The following is a 16229-nucleotide window of genomic DNA, read 5'->3' as shown; positions in this document are numbered from 1 at the left end:
TCAAGGGCTGAAGGGCCTGTACTGCGCTGAAATGTTCTATGTTCTATATTCTATTGGTTAGGGCAATAGAATATTGTGTGCAGTTCTGGTCTCCTTCCTATTGGAAAGATGTTGTGAAACTTGAAAGGTTTCAGAAAGGATTTACAAGGATGTTGCCAGGGTTGGAAGGTTTGAGCCATAGGGAGAGGCTGAACAGGCTGGGGCTGTTTTCCCTGGAGCATCAGAGGCTGAGGGGTGACATTATAGAGGTTTATAAAATCATGAGGGGCATGATAGGGTAAATAGACAAAATCTTTTCCCTGGGGTGGGGGAATCCAGAATTAGAGGGCATAGGTTTAGGGTGAGGTGGAAAGATATAAAAGAGACCTAAGGGGCAACTTTTTCATGCAGAAAGTGGTGCGTGTATGGAATAAGCTGCCAGAGGAAGTGGTAGAGGCTGAAGCTTGGGGCAGCTGCCGCCAAGGCCCGGTGGGGAAAGACCACCGTGTAAGGTCTGCCTGCCTAACGAAGAACAGGGGGCCCACTCAGTAATTAGCTCCGCTGACACCTCAGCAAAATATCTGGATAGTCAATGTACAGGTTTGTACATAGGAATGATTAATTCTGATCTCTGTATGTAAAGAATTGGAATGTATATGTATGTATGGCATCACCAATTGTATAGATATCAAAATAATTTTATGAATAAAGTATATTTTTGAAATTTTAAAAAAATCTGGTCAGAGTTGGACCGAAAGGTCTGTGTCCGTGCTGTACATCTCTCTGACTCTAATTTAGATTCTGATGTGCAGTGGGCCAGAAGGCCAGGGTTCAAATCTCACTTGTTCCAGACATGTGCAATAACGTATCTGAACAGGTTGATTCGACAATAGTTTTTTTTTTGCACAGCCTCTGATCTTCAGTTCTGTATCCAGCCTTGCACTGGTTACCTTCCCTCAAATAATCAAGATTTAAAGAGGCTATACTACGAAAAACAATTGTGATTAGTCACTTAAAAGGTTTCTCTAGGTCCAGCTAAACTAATTCAGAAAAATCACCTCTGCATTTGGCAGCACCAAGCCTTTTGCTAGTCAGCTCGAGTATTTGCAATTCTAGACAATCCTTCTAATATGTCTAACAGTTAGACTTGAAATTCTTTAGTGATGACGAGTGAGTGACCTAGCTTCTCTGGTTTTTGGTCTATCATTTCCTTGCTGTAGCTATACATGCTGTTCCATTTGGACTCAAGTCTGTCTTTACATTGTCCTGTTTGAGTTACAGATTTGATCAAACGTATGAATTTACTTGCACCAATATATGGGGTACCTTGTCTTATCTTCCCAGCTTCCTGTTCCTACCCTGCTTTGGGAAAGAAAATAGCTCTTAGTTTGTTCTTGTAAATTTCAAATGTTGACTATTTATCTTGAATGCTGTACCTTTGCTCCAATTATATTCTTATGCTCCTGCATTCAGTAGTTTGACTATCAGGTCAGGTCTGTTGACTTGGAAGAGCATGAAGCCATTGTTGCTCCTTCCACTATTTTAAGATTATTAAAATCTTTGTGGATGTAATCTTGAACAGAACTCACCAAGCGGGTTTGGAATTTACACGCCAGTACAAGAAATGAACCTAGTTAGGAATGGAACAAATACAAGAGTGAGCATCCTGGATTTTGCAGACATTATAAATAAATTGAAATTCAAATTAACGTTTGAACGTGATAGTGAGAGACTTGACAATAATGTGATGGTAGGCCACAGTAACAGTAATATAATGAAACCAGGAACTGGAGATCTGAAACAAACAAAAACAGAAATTGCTGTTTGAAGGGTCACTGGACTCAACGTTAACACTGTTTTCTCTTCACAGATCCTGCCCAGTTTGCCGAGTTTCTCTGGCAATTTTTGTTTTTATTTGTTGCAATAACAGTAGTGTTTAATTAAAATCTTCAATTGCTTATCCACCATTGATTAATGCAGATTGGAAACCTTGCATAAAATATCATTTGTACAACAATTTACATCTGTCAAATGTAATACCACCTAAAGGGTCTACCATCCCTTTTGGGCCAGGCATAATTTCAGAACTTGTTTCACTGGAATTTGATCATTTTATTTGCCCTTTACAGGTGCATATTCTAGGCTAATTCTAGATACCATAGCGAATTCAGTGGTGTATCTGATTACAATGGCTCAGTGGTTAGCACTGCTGCCTCACAGCGCCAGGGACCCGGGTTTGATTCCAGCCTCAGGTGACTGTCCGGGTGCTCCAGTTTCCTCCCACGGTCCAAAGATGTGCAGGTTAGGCAAATTGGCCATACTAAATTGTCCATAGTGTTCAAGGATGTGTAGGCTAAGTGCATTAGTTAGGGGAAATGTCGAGTAATAGGGTAGGGGAATGGATCTGGGTGGATTACTCTTTAGAGGGTCGTGTGTGGACTTGTTAGGCCAAATTACCTGTTTCCACACTGTAGGGATTCTATCATTATAAATTCTGCAGTATAGCAATGTTGTCTTACTTCATTTTACAAGCTTTTAAAGCATTCAGTAAAGCAACATTGTATTACTTTTCTTCTAATACAGATTTCAAATCTGTATTATAGCAATACTATATTATTTTAGGTGAAAGTGAGGACTGCAGATGCTGAAGATCAGAGTCAAAAGGTGTGGCGCTGGAAAAGCACAGCAGGTCAGGCACCATCCGAGGAACAGGAGAGTCGACATTTTGAGTATGAGCTCTTCATCAGGAATGTGGGGGGACAGGGGCCCAAGGGGGCTGAGAGATAAATGGAAGGGAGGTGGGGCTTGGGGGAAGGTAGTTAGGAATGCGGTAGGTGAATGAAGGTGGGGGGTGACAATGTAGGTTGGAGTGGTGGGTGGAGTGGATAGGTGGGAAGGAAGATGGACAGGTAGCACAGTTCAAGAGAGTAGTGCTGAGTTGGAGGGTTGGATCATAGGATGAGGTGGAGGAAGGGAGATGAGGAAATGGGTGAAGTCGACATTGATTTTGTGTGGTTGGAGGGTCCCAAGGCGGAAGGTGAGGCCTTCTTCCTCCAGGTGTCGGATGGCTAGGATTTGGCGGTGGAGGAGGCCCAGGACTTGCATGACCTTGGCAAAGTGGGAGTGGGAGTTGAAGTGATCAGGCACAGGGCGATGCGGTTGCTTAGTGCGTATGTTCTCTGAAACGTTCCGCAAGTTGGCAACCTGTCTCCCCAATGTAGAGGAGACCACATTGCAGTAGATGAGGTGTTTGGATGTGCATGAAAATCTCTGCCGGATGTGGAAGGATCTTTTGGGGTCTTGGATGGAGGTGAGGAGGGGAGGTGTGGGCACAGGTTTTTCACTGTTGTGCTGGCAAGGGAAGGTGCTCGGAATGGACGGTGGGTTGGTGGGGCGGGGGCCTAATAAGGGAGTCGTGGAGGGAATGGTCTCTGTGGAATGCTAATAGCGGTGGGGAGGGAAATATACGTCTGGTGTTGGGGTCTGACTGTAGGTAGCGGGAATGGCGGAGGATGATGCATTGCATCTGGAGGTTGGTGGGGTGGAAAGTGAGGACTAGGAGTGTTCTTCCTTGTTGCTGTTGTTGGGGTGGGGTTCAAGGGTGGAAGTGTGGGATGTGGAGGAGATGGAGGGCATTGTTGACCACGTGGGAGGGAAAACTGTAGTCCTTGAAGTAGGAGGTCATCTGGGATGTTCTGAAGTTGAATTGATCCTCCTGGGAGCAGATGCAACGGAGGCAGAGAAATTGGTTGTAAGGGATAGCATAAAAATAGGAGGGGTGGGTGGGAAGACATGTAGTCCAGCTAGCTGTGGGATTCAGGGTCTACTTTGAAGTAGATGTCCCTGTTGAGTCAGTCGCCGGAAGTGGAGATGGAGAGGTCTAAGAAGGGGAGGGAGGTGTCCAAGATAGTCCAGGTGAACTTGAGGTCTGGGTGGAAGGTGTTGGTGAAGTTGATGAAATGTTAAACTTTCTCCTGTGAGCACTATAATACTTTAACTTCTGTAAAATATCAAAGCTGTATTTGTGTTCTACTTACTTTTTTTTTCTGACTTTTTGTAGTCAGAATGAAAGCTTTTGCAGCCAACAGTTTCATGCTTTATCACAGTCAATATGCACAGTTACCTGCCATTTATAAGCCAATACACAACAAAGTTTTCGTGCTGTGGCATTAATAAGTCTTCTTGCAAAAGTTGCACTTTAAATTATTGATCTCTTATTCTTATCACAGTTTTCCAACCATTCTACTGTTTACACTATTTCTTTATCTTTTAAGTTGACCTTTTGTAACATTAAATTTGCTCAACAACATTCCCAGTGTTGCACCTGATTATAAATTAGATCCCTTAACTTGACTACAGTAGCCATACTTTATGCATTACACTTGTCTCTAAATAAGTTAATTTTGGCAGCAATGCTGATTGTGAACGGTAAGTATTCCTTATTTACCTTTTATCATTACAAGCCTAGTTCTTAGCCCGTTAATTTAAAGTTTTGCCCGATGTCTATCAGAGATTTTCATCGTCAGTCATGGAGCTTGAAGACAGTTGCATCCCAGCCAACTCTTGAATTGGGACTGCCTTTATAGATATTTCAAGGGTTGTAAGGACTCTATCACTGCCAAGTGTGTACGTGTATGGACTGAGCTGCCTGGGGAAGTGGTGGAGGCTGGTACAATTGCAACATTTAAAAGGTATTTTGATGGGTATATGAATAGGAAGGGTTTGGAGGGATATGGGCCGGGTGCTGTCAGGTTGGACTAGATTGGGTTGGGATATCTGGTCGGCATGGACGTGTTGGACCGAAGGGTCTGTTACCATGCTGTACATCTCTATGACTATGACTATGACTCTAATTAGCTCACATTGCTCCTCATCAGGTTTGAAGTAGAGGTTTTGGCCATGTTGTTCCTTCTATGAATCATCTTGGTTGCTTGTTTGTTCAAGCAATTACAGCTGAATATCTGTGTGAGTATTCTTAAAGTGATAAACTCACTTGTATTCTGAACATTTTTTCTCCTGGATCCAGTGGGTGTGTTCTATCATAGTTACCTGGAGGTATTTCAGCAACAATGCCCAGTGCTAATCACCACATTGTATGTGCTGTGAAACCAACTAATCCCAACTCATGGTTGAGGTAGAGTTCTGGCACCAGTATCCGTTCCAGATATTTTCTAATCAATCTGTTCAGAGATATTGTTACATACCTCTGGAGCTGAACCTGGGCCTCCTGGCGCACAGGTAGAACATTACTACTGCACCACAAAGGCCCAGCACTGATCTTCCTTTTTACACTGGGTCAAAGGGCCTATTTGATGAACAGTGGTAATGTTTGAGCCACTAATGTATCTTAACAAGAAGAGCCATTTGTCCTAACAACGTGTGGCTTTTGATTCTTTCGTTGAACTAATATAACCTCTATCTATTGTTACCTAGCAGTACATTATCAGGAGGCAGTTATACCACATCTGTCTCCATCAGGATTTTGACCACGACTTCTTTTTTCCCCACCTGACACTGTATGACATTATCAGATTAGTAGAGCTTGATGTAACATCAACCCTTCTCTGAAAAATCACTTTATACAATAGTCTGTCCCTCCTCCACCTTGCCCCCACCTCCCCCAACCCCACTCACCTCCCAAATGACTGTGCATAGACCGCTTGGGCAGTCTGGAGAGACAACATATTCCACTTGCAATGACAGACATGTGGTTGTGAGAGTTTCTCCAGCACCTTCTGCTTTTGTTTGCTATGGGATCACATCCATGGCCTCCCTTAGGTTAACATTCTTGTAGATTGTCATCAGGACCAAGCAGCAGTTTGGTGCTTTCTATGGGGAGTGGGAGAGTCCGGAGATAGCAATGAGTCAAAATGTCCCTCTAGATGAGTAAAGAAGAATGAAACTTTAAACATGTGCCCCTCAAGTACAGATAAGTCAGGCTAGAGCTTGTACAGATCTCTGCAGCTTGAATTTCTCATGTTTTCATGTCTGTCTCCTGCTAGTAAAAACAGTACCTGAACTATCTTCTCCACTGTTCCTCTGCTTTCATATAGGTATTATACTTACATAGATCTAATAGCGTCATAGAGTCATAAAGTAATACAGCATGGAAACAGGCCCTTTGGCCCCTAACTGGCCCATGCTGACCATGGTGCCCACTCAGCTAGTTCCAATTGCCTGCATTTGGTCCATATCCCTCTAAACCCTTTCCATCCATGTACCTAGCCAAAAGACTTTTAAATATTGCTGTTGAACCTGCCTTAACCACTTTGTCTGGCAGCCCATTCTGTATGAATGCCACTCTCTGCATGAAAAAAATTGCCCCTCAGGACCTTCTTAAATCTTTCCCCTCTCACCTTAAACCTATGCCCTCTAGTTTTCAATTCCCCATCCCTGAGAAAATGGTGAAGTTTATTAAAAAGTATTGTCTAGATTAGATTAGATTAGATTAGATTACAGTGTGGAAACAGGCCCTTCGGCCCAACAAGTCCACACCGACCCGCCGAAGCGAAACCCACCCATACCCCTACATTTACCCCTTACCTAACACTATGGGCAATTTAGTATGGCCAATTCACCTGACCCTGCACATCTTTGGACTGTGGGAGGAAACCGGAGCACCCGGAGGAAACCCACGCAGACACGGGGAGAACGTGCAAACTCCACACAGTCAGTCGCCTGAGGCGGGAATTGAACCCGGGTCTCTGGCGCTGTGAGGCAGCAGTGCTAACCACTGTGCCACCGTGCCGCCCACTGTGCCACCGTGGGGGGCACGGTGGCGCAGTGGTTAGCACTGCTGCCTCACAGCGCCAGAGACCCGGGTTCAATTCCCGACTCAGGCGACTGACTGTGTGGAGTTTGCACGTTCTCCCCGTGTCTGCGTGGGTTTCCTCCGGGTGCTCCGGTTTCCTCCCACCGTCACAAAGATGTGCGGGTCAGGTGAATTGGCCATGCTAAATTGCCCGTAGCGTTAGGTTAAAGGGGTAAATGTAGGGGTATGGGTGGGTTGCGCTTCGGCGGGGCGGTGTGGACTTGTTGGGCCGAAGGGTCTGTTTCCACACTGTAAGTAATCTAATCTAATCTATTGTCTATCTAAACTTCAGGGAGAATAGCTCCTATTAAGTAAAATTTTATAGCTTTCAATTTTGGATTTCCAGCTCAAAATTGGGCGGCAACAGTATTTGTTCTGCCATACCCTTCAGCGAGGATAAATGTGATTTTCACAGCAATCGCCAGAAGTGAAATTTGTGCTATAAAACTGAGAAAGATCAGACATCCAAAAACACAGTTTTTATTCTTTCATTTTGTTTGCTACGTGTTCCTTTCGGTTCACCCATTTGTTTAAAAATTGACAGCAGCCCAGATTGCCATGACAAATCCTATTTCCATAAAGTTTTAGCTAGTGAGAGGAATAATTCAAACTTCAAGATTTCGATTGATTTATTCATTTTGCACATTATAAAGATGCATATTATTTTTAATTCCAGGAGTCTGTGTGCAAATCTCAAAGGAAGGAACATATTCATCTGAATTTTCAAATCCCTAAGATTAAGATTGCAAAGAAAAATCAAATGTTGCAAAATTACAATTGTGCTTTGACTATCCTTGTTTTACATAATGTGTTTAATAGCTGCAACAAACTGAAGTGGAAGCACTTAGAAGAGGGATATAAATCATTGAATACTAATGCATTTTTCCAAACAATCACTTTTCATGTTCAAGAGATTGTGTTCTTGCCATGGTAAGTGCTACTGATAAATTTCCATTTTTAGGGAACAGTTGACCTCTGGGACTGATGATGATTTTGTACTCAGCACAGGTAGTGAGATCGCATCTTACTGAGCAGTTGCCTGTAGAGAATGAACAACTTCTTTATGGATATGTCTGTGGTTGCAATCATATAACTAGTCATTCATTTTCACCATGTACAATCAAGGTTACAACCACTCTGCACATGTTCAAAGTTGTTACATGTTCAGACTCTTGAGAGTGTTCAATATTTGTACTCTGGCCCTCCGCTGCTCAGTTCAGGCAATCATTTGGCAGTTTTATCAAACTGAAATCTGACTTACTGTCAATTCACTTAGATTTTGTTACTCATATCTCAGTACTTTTGGTATCGGAAAAATAGTTTGTATATGGCACAACATTAATTGTTCAAGGGATTACTTCCTATATCTTCAGTAGGTATATTTCTCCACTAAAGGATTGCTTTGTACAAGTCTATGCTGGATTTGCTGCACCTCTTCTGTGATCCTTTTGGTGATTTTCAAATTAGCCTCACCCTTTCTGCTTGACTCGAGATAGTGTGAAAATGCTGTATCGTGCAGAATTTCCCAAACATTAATGAAATGGCTTCACTCACGAATTGAGGACAATTTTAATTTATTACAAGGTCTGGAGTAGTATATCAACTGCAGTGTGCTTTCAGACATTCTACAATCTCACTGGTAATCACTGAAGTCAAGTGGTCCATCTCACTAGTCAGAAATAACTGACCATGATGATAAGATAACAGTCAGAAAATATGGTGCTGGAAAAGCACAGCAGGTCAGGCAACATCTAGGAGCAGGAGATTCGACATTTCATGCATAAGCCCTTCATCAGGACTGTGGGGTGTGGGGAAAAGGGGGAAGAGAGATAAATAGAGTACAAAAGAGTTTTGCCAAGGTGTTGCCTGGATTGGAGTGTAATGCAAAGACTAGAACAAACAGCCCTACCAACCATCAAACCAAAAATCTGGGTCCGCTACGTAGATGACACCTTTGTAATCACAAAACGAAACAAGATAGAAGAGACATTTAACATCACCAACACCCTCACAGGCATAAAGTTCACCAAGGAGGAAGGAACCGACAACAAACTCACATTCCTGGACGTCACAGTTGAACGAACGGACGATGGAGAACTACAAACCTGCGTATACAGAAAACCGACAAACACTGACCAAATACCTAACTACACCAGCAACCATCCCAACACACACAAACGAAGCTGTATCAGAACACGATTCCAATGACCCTCCACCTACTGCAGCACAGACGAACTTCGGAAAACAGAGGAGAACCACCTATATAACGTATTCAAGAAGAACGGATACTCAAAAAGTACAGTCCGCAGATTCCTCAAGAACAAACCACGACAAGCAGACCAAACACAGCCAGAAACCCTAACCACCTTACCATACATCAAAGAAGTTTCAGAAATGACAGCCAGACTACTAAGACCCCTCGGAATCCTAGTAGCACACAAACCCACAAACACTCTCAAACAAAAACTAACAAACTTAAAAGACCCAGTACATCCCATAGACAAAACCAACGCCATCTACAAAGTTCCATGCAAGGACTGCCAGAAACACTATGTAGGACAAACAGGAAGAAAGTTAGCTACCAGGATACACGAACACCAGCTAGCCACAAAAAAACACGACCCTCTCTCCCTCGTAGCCCTACACACGGAGAAAAAAAAACACCGTTTCAACTGGGACAACACATCTATCCTGGGACAGGCTAAGCAAAGACATGCCAGAGAATTCCTAGAGGCCTGGCACTCCAACCACAACGCCATAAACAAACACATAGATCTAGATACCATCTATCAACCTCTCAGAAAACGAATAGGAAATGACATCAACACAAACCCTAGGATCCCCATGCAGGACAAACATATAAATAGAAAGCAGGAGACAACAGCTTCGCTTCACTTGGAGGTTGCCACTGATAATGTTACCTAGCCAGGTAATGAAACGTGTGGATATCAAACCTACAGCTCAGCGAGAAAACCTACACCCTAAACTTGGAATGTTTTTGCTAGAACATTGGAGGCTGAGGGGTGGACTTGACAGAAGTATATCAAATTATGAGAGGCATGGATAAAGTGGATAGTTAGATTTTTTTTTCCGAGGGTGGAAATGTCAAATACTAGAGGGCACAGGTTAAAGGTGACAGAGGGAAAGTTTAAAGGACATGTGCAAGGATAAATGGTTGCACAAGGGTTGTAGGTGCCTGGAATGCCTCCCCAGTGGAGGTAATAGAAGCATTAACAATAGCAATGTGTAAGAGTCATTTAAACAGACATATGAACAGGCAGTGATTGGAGGTATACGTGGAGGCAAATGGGATTAGTTCATAATAGCATTGTGATTGGCACAGACACAGTGGGCCATAGGGCCTGCTCCTGTTTTGCACTGTTCTGTGTTCTATGATTCTGTATGCTTTGTGAAAGATGCCACTCTGGGCTATCACTTTATCTCGGTACACCCAATACTGGGTGACAGAATGTATTTACACTTGAAGAGATACGATTAACCAGGAACACTCAGCATGTTTCAGTTCAGGAAAGGTCATGTTTGACAAATTTGATCAATTTTGTTTTAAGTAGGTAAGCAGGAATGTTGATGAGTGTAATGCATTTAATGTGATCTACATGGTCTTCAGCAAGGTTTTGATATGGTACATGGTAGAAGGATGTTGGTGTGCACATTCATAGATCCCTGAATGTAGCAGGGAACTTTGATAAGGTGGTTAAGAAAGCATATGAGTTACTTGCTTTTATTAGCTAAGACATTAAATACAAGAGCAGGGAGGTGATACTAAAATTGTTTAGAGATTTGATTAGGCCACAGCTGGGGTAATGTGTGCTGTTCTGATCACCACATAAGAAGGATCTGTTTGTACAATTCCCCTCTAACTACTAACTGTTCCTTAAGAAATCAAAATTCTAATGGTATGCTGTTCCAATAAACTACAAACCCCACATGTATAACAAAACAATTGAATTTAGTCTCTCAAACGTATAGCCAAAATACATATTCCAGAAGACTTAACATCTACTATCTAGAATTCCAAATATTCCTATTGCATTTGACTCCCAGTTTTGTTTGTCCTCTGGAGTATCATTCCATTATGTAGTTTTGAACATGCCTTTGACTGATTTAATTTTTGGGTCACTTTTGTGAGTCACTTTATATAGTGACTGCAAAGCCCATATCACACAAAATACCAACGTCTATCTGACTTCACATTAGTTTAATGGCTTCCTACTGCATTCACTATTTTAATAGTCACAAACCATTTATCTCTTTTCAATCTGACACTGGCAACCTTTTATACAAACATAGATTCATTAGAATCACCAGCTGGTATCTCTTCAGCAGCAATCTTGCTAGACTTGCTTTGTTTCTTTCTTGCTAAATATTTATATGCAAAATGATTCAGATTTTTGTAATTATAACCTTGCTTTCACTTGGAAATGGTCCTATTCTTTTTCTACCATGTCCTCTTCAATACTTACATCCTGTCCGCTGGCTTTGATCTTTGCTGGCTGTTATGCAACTATTTCAGCCCTTTCTTTCAATATGTTGTCCAGCTTAGAATATCTCTCAGCATTGGCTATTCTGCAACTATTTCATCCTTTTTTTTTCAATATGTTGTTCAGCTTGGAATATGTCTCAACATATGCAAAACCTCGTCAATTTTACCCCAATATGTTCCAGCTGGTGATTTACAACCCCAGAGCTTCTGCGTAAGTTAATCATTTTCTTGACAAGATGTTTGTATTCTCACAGCAAAATGGCTTGTTCGCAGAAGATTCCTATCTCAGTCAAGATTATCTTCCAATTGTCCAAATTCACAGGTACCAGCTAAATTTATCACATTCTGATAAATAGTCTTCCTGTCCCCCAGAACTCTAATATTAAACACATAACATTAATTAGTAACATTCAAAGTATGTCGTCAAAACCTCAGCTGTCTGAGCTCTCTGCTGTTCTTTTGAGGTCTAGTCTACAATACAGCTTGTAGCACTTTTGTCCCAGCACTGATAACAGGGTTACTACTTGTATTTGCTCAGTCTTTTTATTTCATAGCTTTATCATTGAGAGTGGCAAAAAATCCAATTCTCTCGAATCTCCCTTCATTTCCACAGCAGCAAAATTGCAAGCTCACAGCCATTCTGACTCACCCAATACTTCAAAGATGCAAACTTCAGTTTTAATGTTTCCTTTTCTTTTTAGAGGTGTGGACTCCCTAACAGCACTGGAAATCCATACCATTTTAACTGGACACTGTTGATACCATGCTTCATGTAATGTGCTTAATGGTTACCAGAAATGGTAGTGAAAATACTTACAGCAGAGGTAGAAGTCACATAGCAACAGAAAGCCACTGAGTACACTATGCACAAATGCATTTCTCCAATCAATATTCCCATCCAAAGGTGAATTTAATGAGTTAGATAAAGATTTAATGAGAAGACAAAGTACAAAAGAGCTTTATTGCTAAATGTGTACCAAATATAATTGTAAATGCATCTCCACACTGTGTCAATTAGCCTTTATAAGACAAACTCCAATTTGTAGAATTCCCTGGAAACACTCTAAACAAAGAGATATGAATTTATAAAGGAAAGTTTTTTTATTTATTATGCTTTAAGAAAATAGTCATACTAAGAAATAGGTGGGGATTCAGTGACCTGATGTCAAATTAGGATAATGTGCCCAGGTTGAATGTCACATTTGAACCTGGTCATTTTCATTAAAGCGTGGATATTTCCAGTGCTGCATCATTGGTGTTATTTTAGTGCTTTGAAACATGATTGGAGAATTGCAACCGGCATGGCCTCAAGGTTCGGGGCGATCTCTAATAATGCCCTTCCAGAATGTTCTGCTGTCTTGTAAATATCAGTGTCAGCAGAAACAGCCAGTGTGAAACTAGTGCTACTGATGTGAAAACTGTGATCGAGCTGCTCCACAAAGCCTGCAGAGTTTAGAACTCAGCTTTGGCTGTGAAGAATTCATATTGCTTATTACCACTTTGACTTATATTTGTACATCACCGTTAACTTAGAAAATAATTCCAAGACACTGTGTTTCTGAAACAAAATGCCAAGCGAACAAAGCCTTGATCATAGACACATGCTTTGAGGTTATTATAAGATGAAAAGGATGTGAAAATGCAAAGAATTCATCATAAGATCGAGGTAAGTGAAGATATGGTATCCATTGGTTTGACATATGAAGGTTCAAGTTGCTCAAAAGGCCAGAATAAAAGCAACAGAGAATTCAGTGTTTTGAATTGTAACACAAAAAAAAAATCTCCTCTGAGGTAGGGAGGGGTAAGACAGTGGAGATCTTTAAAGATGGGAATGAGAACTGGAGTTTTCGGGCCACTTTGTGCAATGAAGGGCTTATTTGCTGAGTATTGCTGTCGAATTTTTGTTGTTTATTTTCAAATTAAACAAGTAAAAATGCCAAATTTCATGCAGAACATGTCCAGTCCTTCACTTGAATTTCAGTTTCAGGTTCTTTGTTTTTAACAATTTGATTTGATAATTACTATACTTTGATACCTTGCCTCTCATGCCTGTGTTAGTAATAATCAACTGGGAGGAAGTGAGGACTGCACATGCTGGAGATCAGAGTCAAAAAGTGTGGTGCTGGAAAGATGAAGAGCTGATGAAGAGCTTATGCTCGAAACATCAATTCTCCTGCTCCTCAGGTGCTGCCTGACTGGCTATGCTTTTTCAGCACCACACCTTTTGACCTTGTGTTGGTAATACAGCTCACAGTGTTAAATCCTCTGTTAACTCTACAATTGGCTAACACTTAGCTGTCAATAGTTTCCATGATGTTAGTCAATAATGAAGACACGTCTTAAATTTCCAAGTGGTTTATTGTACTAGTGTTTTATTTTATTCTCAGTTTAAGGCATGGGGTGAGAAGCAAGGTGCTTTATCCGTGGCTGCCATTAATCCTTATTCCCCTTTGGGAACTACAGTGTAGGGCATTCATTAATGAAGGGGAGAAAGTGAGGTCTGCAGATGCTGGAGATCAAAGTTGAAACTTTATTGCTGGAACAGCACAGCAGGTCAGGCAGCATCCAGGGAACAGGAGATTCGACGTTTCGGGCACAGGCCCTTCTTCAGGAAAAAGGGCCTGAAGAAGGGCCTGTGCCCGAAACGTCGAATCTCCTGTTCCCTGGATGCTGCCTGACCTGCTGTGCTGTTCCAGCAATAAAGTTTCAACATTCATTAATGAAGTTTTAATGATGTTAGGTGGAGTTTGAATGACAGCTTGTTATATCAAATCAGATTGTGTACCAAGGCTCAGACTGGCAGATTTTCAAAGCTGCTCTGGCCAAGTGCTGCAGTCTGATGCTGTTTCCAGCATTGTGACTGATTTAGAGAGGAGTTAATTCAAGACAGGTTACTGAGGTAAAAACAGAGCACAAAGATTCTAAAAATCTCAAATAGAAACCTAAATTGACTCCAGGGCGGTCATCATTTAGAAGTAAGAGGATAACCAGGCTAATACTTCAGGTGGTGTTCGTGAAGGGGATGAATTTGTTACATTTTCCACTAAGTCTTGGGTAACTTGCAATAGAACCAGAATTAAATGAGTTTTATTTTTTACTCAGTGTTGTTAGAGACTGGACCATGCTGTCTGAAAGCATGGTGGAAGCACATTCAATTGGAACTTTAAAAAGGGAACTGAATATTTTAATATTTTTCATAATATTCATTGGATGTGGGCATCATCTGGCCAGACTAGAATTTTTCTCCCTATCCCTAATTTCCTAGAGCGGTAATTAACAATCAACCACACTGCAGTCGATAGTGTTTACATGGTCATCATTAAGCTATCCAGGTTTGTATTGCATTCAATTTGCATCATCTGTCATGGTGGGATTCAAACCAGGGACCCTAGAACATTATCCTGGAATACTCATCTAGTGACCCTATCATGACACTATCACCTCTCCCCAGAAAGGAAAGAATTTAGAGGAAAGAGCAAGAGAGTGAGACAAATTAAATAGCTCATTCAAAGAACCAGCAAAAGCATGGAGGTCACAGCAGGTCAGGCAGGAGAGAAAGCAAGCTAACATTTCAAGTCTAAAAGACTCTTCATCAGAGCTGAAATTAAGAGCCATGGCAAACTGGGTGCTATAAATCTTATTTGACAAAATGCTTTAACTGAAAATAGTAAAATCCCATGTATTGTTTATATGGATAAATTTGATAGTGAGCTGAATTCTGTAGAATCGGATGAGAGCATGAAAATATGAAAAAATTGAATGTGTGGAAGAAGAATGGAAATGTTAATTGTGAACAATTCCCTGCAGTGCTCGACAGACTGTGGTCGTGGAATTCACCTAAGGACAGTGAACTGCACCAGTCCACAAAGCAAGTGTGATCTCGCGACTAAACCCAGTGAGGAGGAGGAGTGCGAAGACCACACAAACTGCTACAAGTGGCGGACAGGAGAATGGTCAAAGGTATGTGACTTTATTCCGACATGTTCTTGCATCTGTGTGGCAACTGTCCCCAGAAAAGAAACCTCACACACATGAACAGCTGAGCATGATTTTGTAAGCAATACATGTGTACAGTTGTATGCATTGTGGATAACCTGGGTAATTCAAATGATAATGCATGCAATTGTTTTGTATAAAAATGGGGATGTTTAGGATAGAAATAAAATACTGCACCAATGCATCTCCTGGCTTGCTGCAGTCATGTGACTATTACTGGGTGGCACTCACCACAGGCAATAATCTTGTGGCCAGTTTGATAAAGACACAGTATAAACCAGACTGTTGTGCAAGCTATAACGTAACCTCTAAGAATTGTTCAGCATTTTTGATAAAGTTCTGAAGAAAAATCAAATGAGCACAAGACATTAATCCTGTTTCTCTCTATACAGATACTGCCAAACCTGCTGAGTTTCTTCAGCAATTTCTGTCTCTATTTTGATTTTAAACATTATGCATGTTAGGGAAAGTTCAAAGATCTCTGGGGGAGATCTTGGATTTGTATTTAAAATCAGGTTATTATTCCTGAACATTTTACAATGCATGTCTCAAAGAATATCCACCCCTCTTCCAAAAGGCAACATCTGTTGTTTGAAGCTATGAAGCATGAAGAAATTAGATCTACAAAGAAACAAGAATATTGCCTCATGGAAAGTCTTTTGGGAACTCAAGGCAGTAATTTAGACAATATAATTCAAAAGGGGTGCAGAAGGTACAGCCATAAAGGTCTGAGGGAAGTTGATGAATGTGGAGTGGAGTCAATTTCCAAAATGAACTAAGGGATAGATACTTACTGTTAGAGCAGCAGTTTTAACAATGCCAGTTGAGGAATCATGCACTGGGAACTTTTACAACCACCTGAGGGAACAGACTCATACAAATACAAATAGTATTACTCTAATGCAAATAATGATGCTCTGACATCACTCATCCCCCTCC

The 16229-nt window shown here is 41.3% G+C and overlaps 1 protein-coding gene across 1 annotated transcript in view; it reads left to right on the top strand.

Moving 5' to 3' along the window:
- Nucleotides 1–16229, top strand: part of adamts17 (ADAM metallopeptidase with thrombospondin type 1 motif, 17) — a 686029-nt gene that overhangs the window by 591292 nt on the left and 78508 nt on the right. Inside the window, exon 21 of the mRNA XM_043677648.2 lies at nucleotides 15102–15254. Within this exon, the coding sequence (XP_043533583.2) occupies nucleotides 15102–15254 (153 nt within the window). The remainder of the gene's footprint in view (nucleotides 1–15101; nucleotides 15255–16229) is intronic.

The sequence above is a fragment of the Chiloscyllium plagiosum genome, unplaced genomic scaffold (genome assembly GCF_037043375.1).
Source record: "Chiloscyllium plagiosum isolate Xiang-an unplaced genomic scaffold, Cpla_swu_hap1 HiC_scaffold_39, whole genome shotgun sequence".
NCBI classification, from domain to species: domain Eukaryota; kingdom Metazoa; phylum Chordata; class Chondrichthyes; order Orectolobiformes; family Hemiscylliidae; genus Chiloscyllium; species Chiloscyllium plagiosum.
The sequence above is the reverse complement of the archived record's forward strand: the minus strand, read 5'-3'. Positions and strand labels throughout refer to the sequence as shown.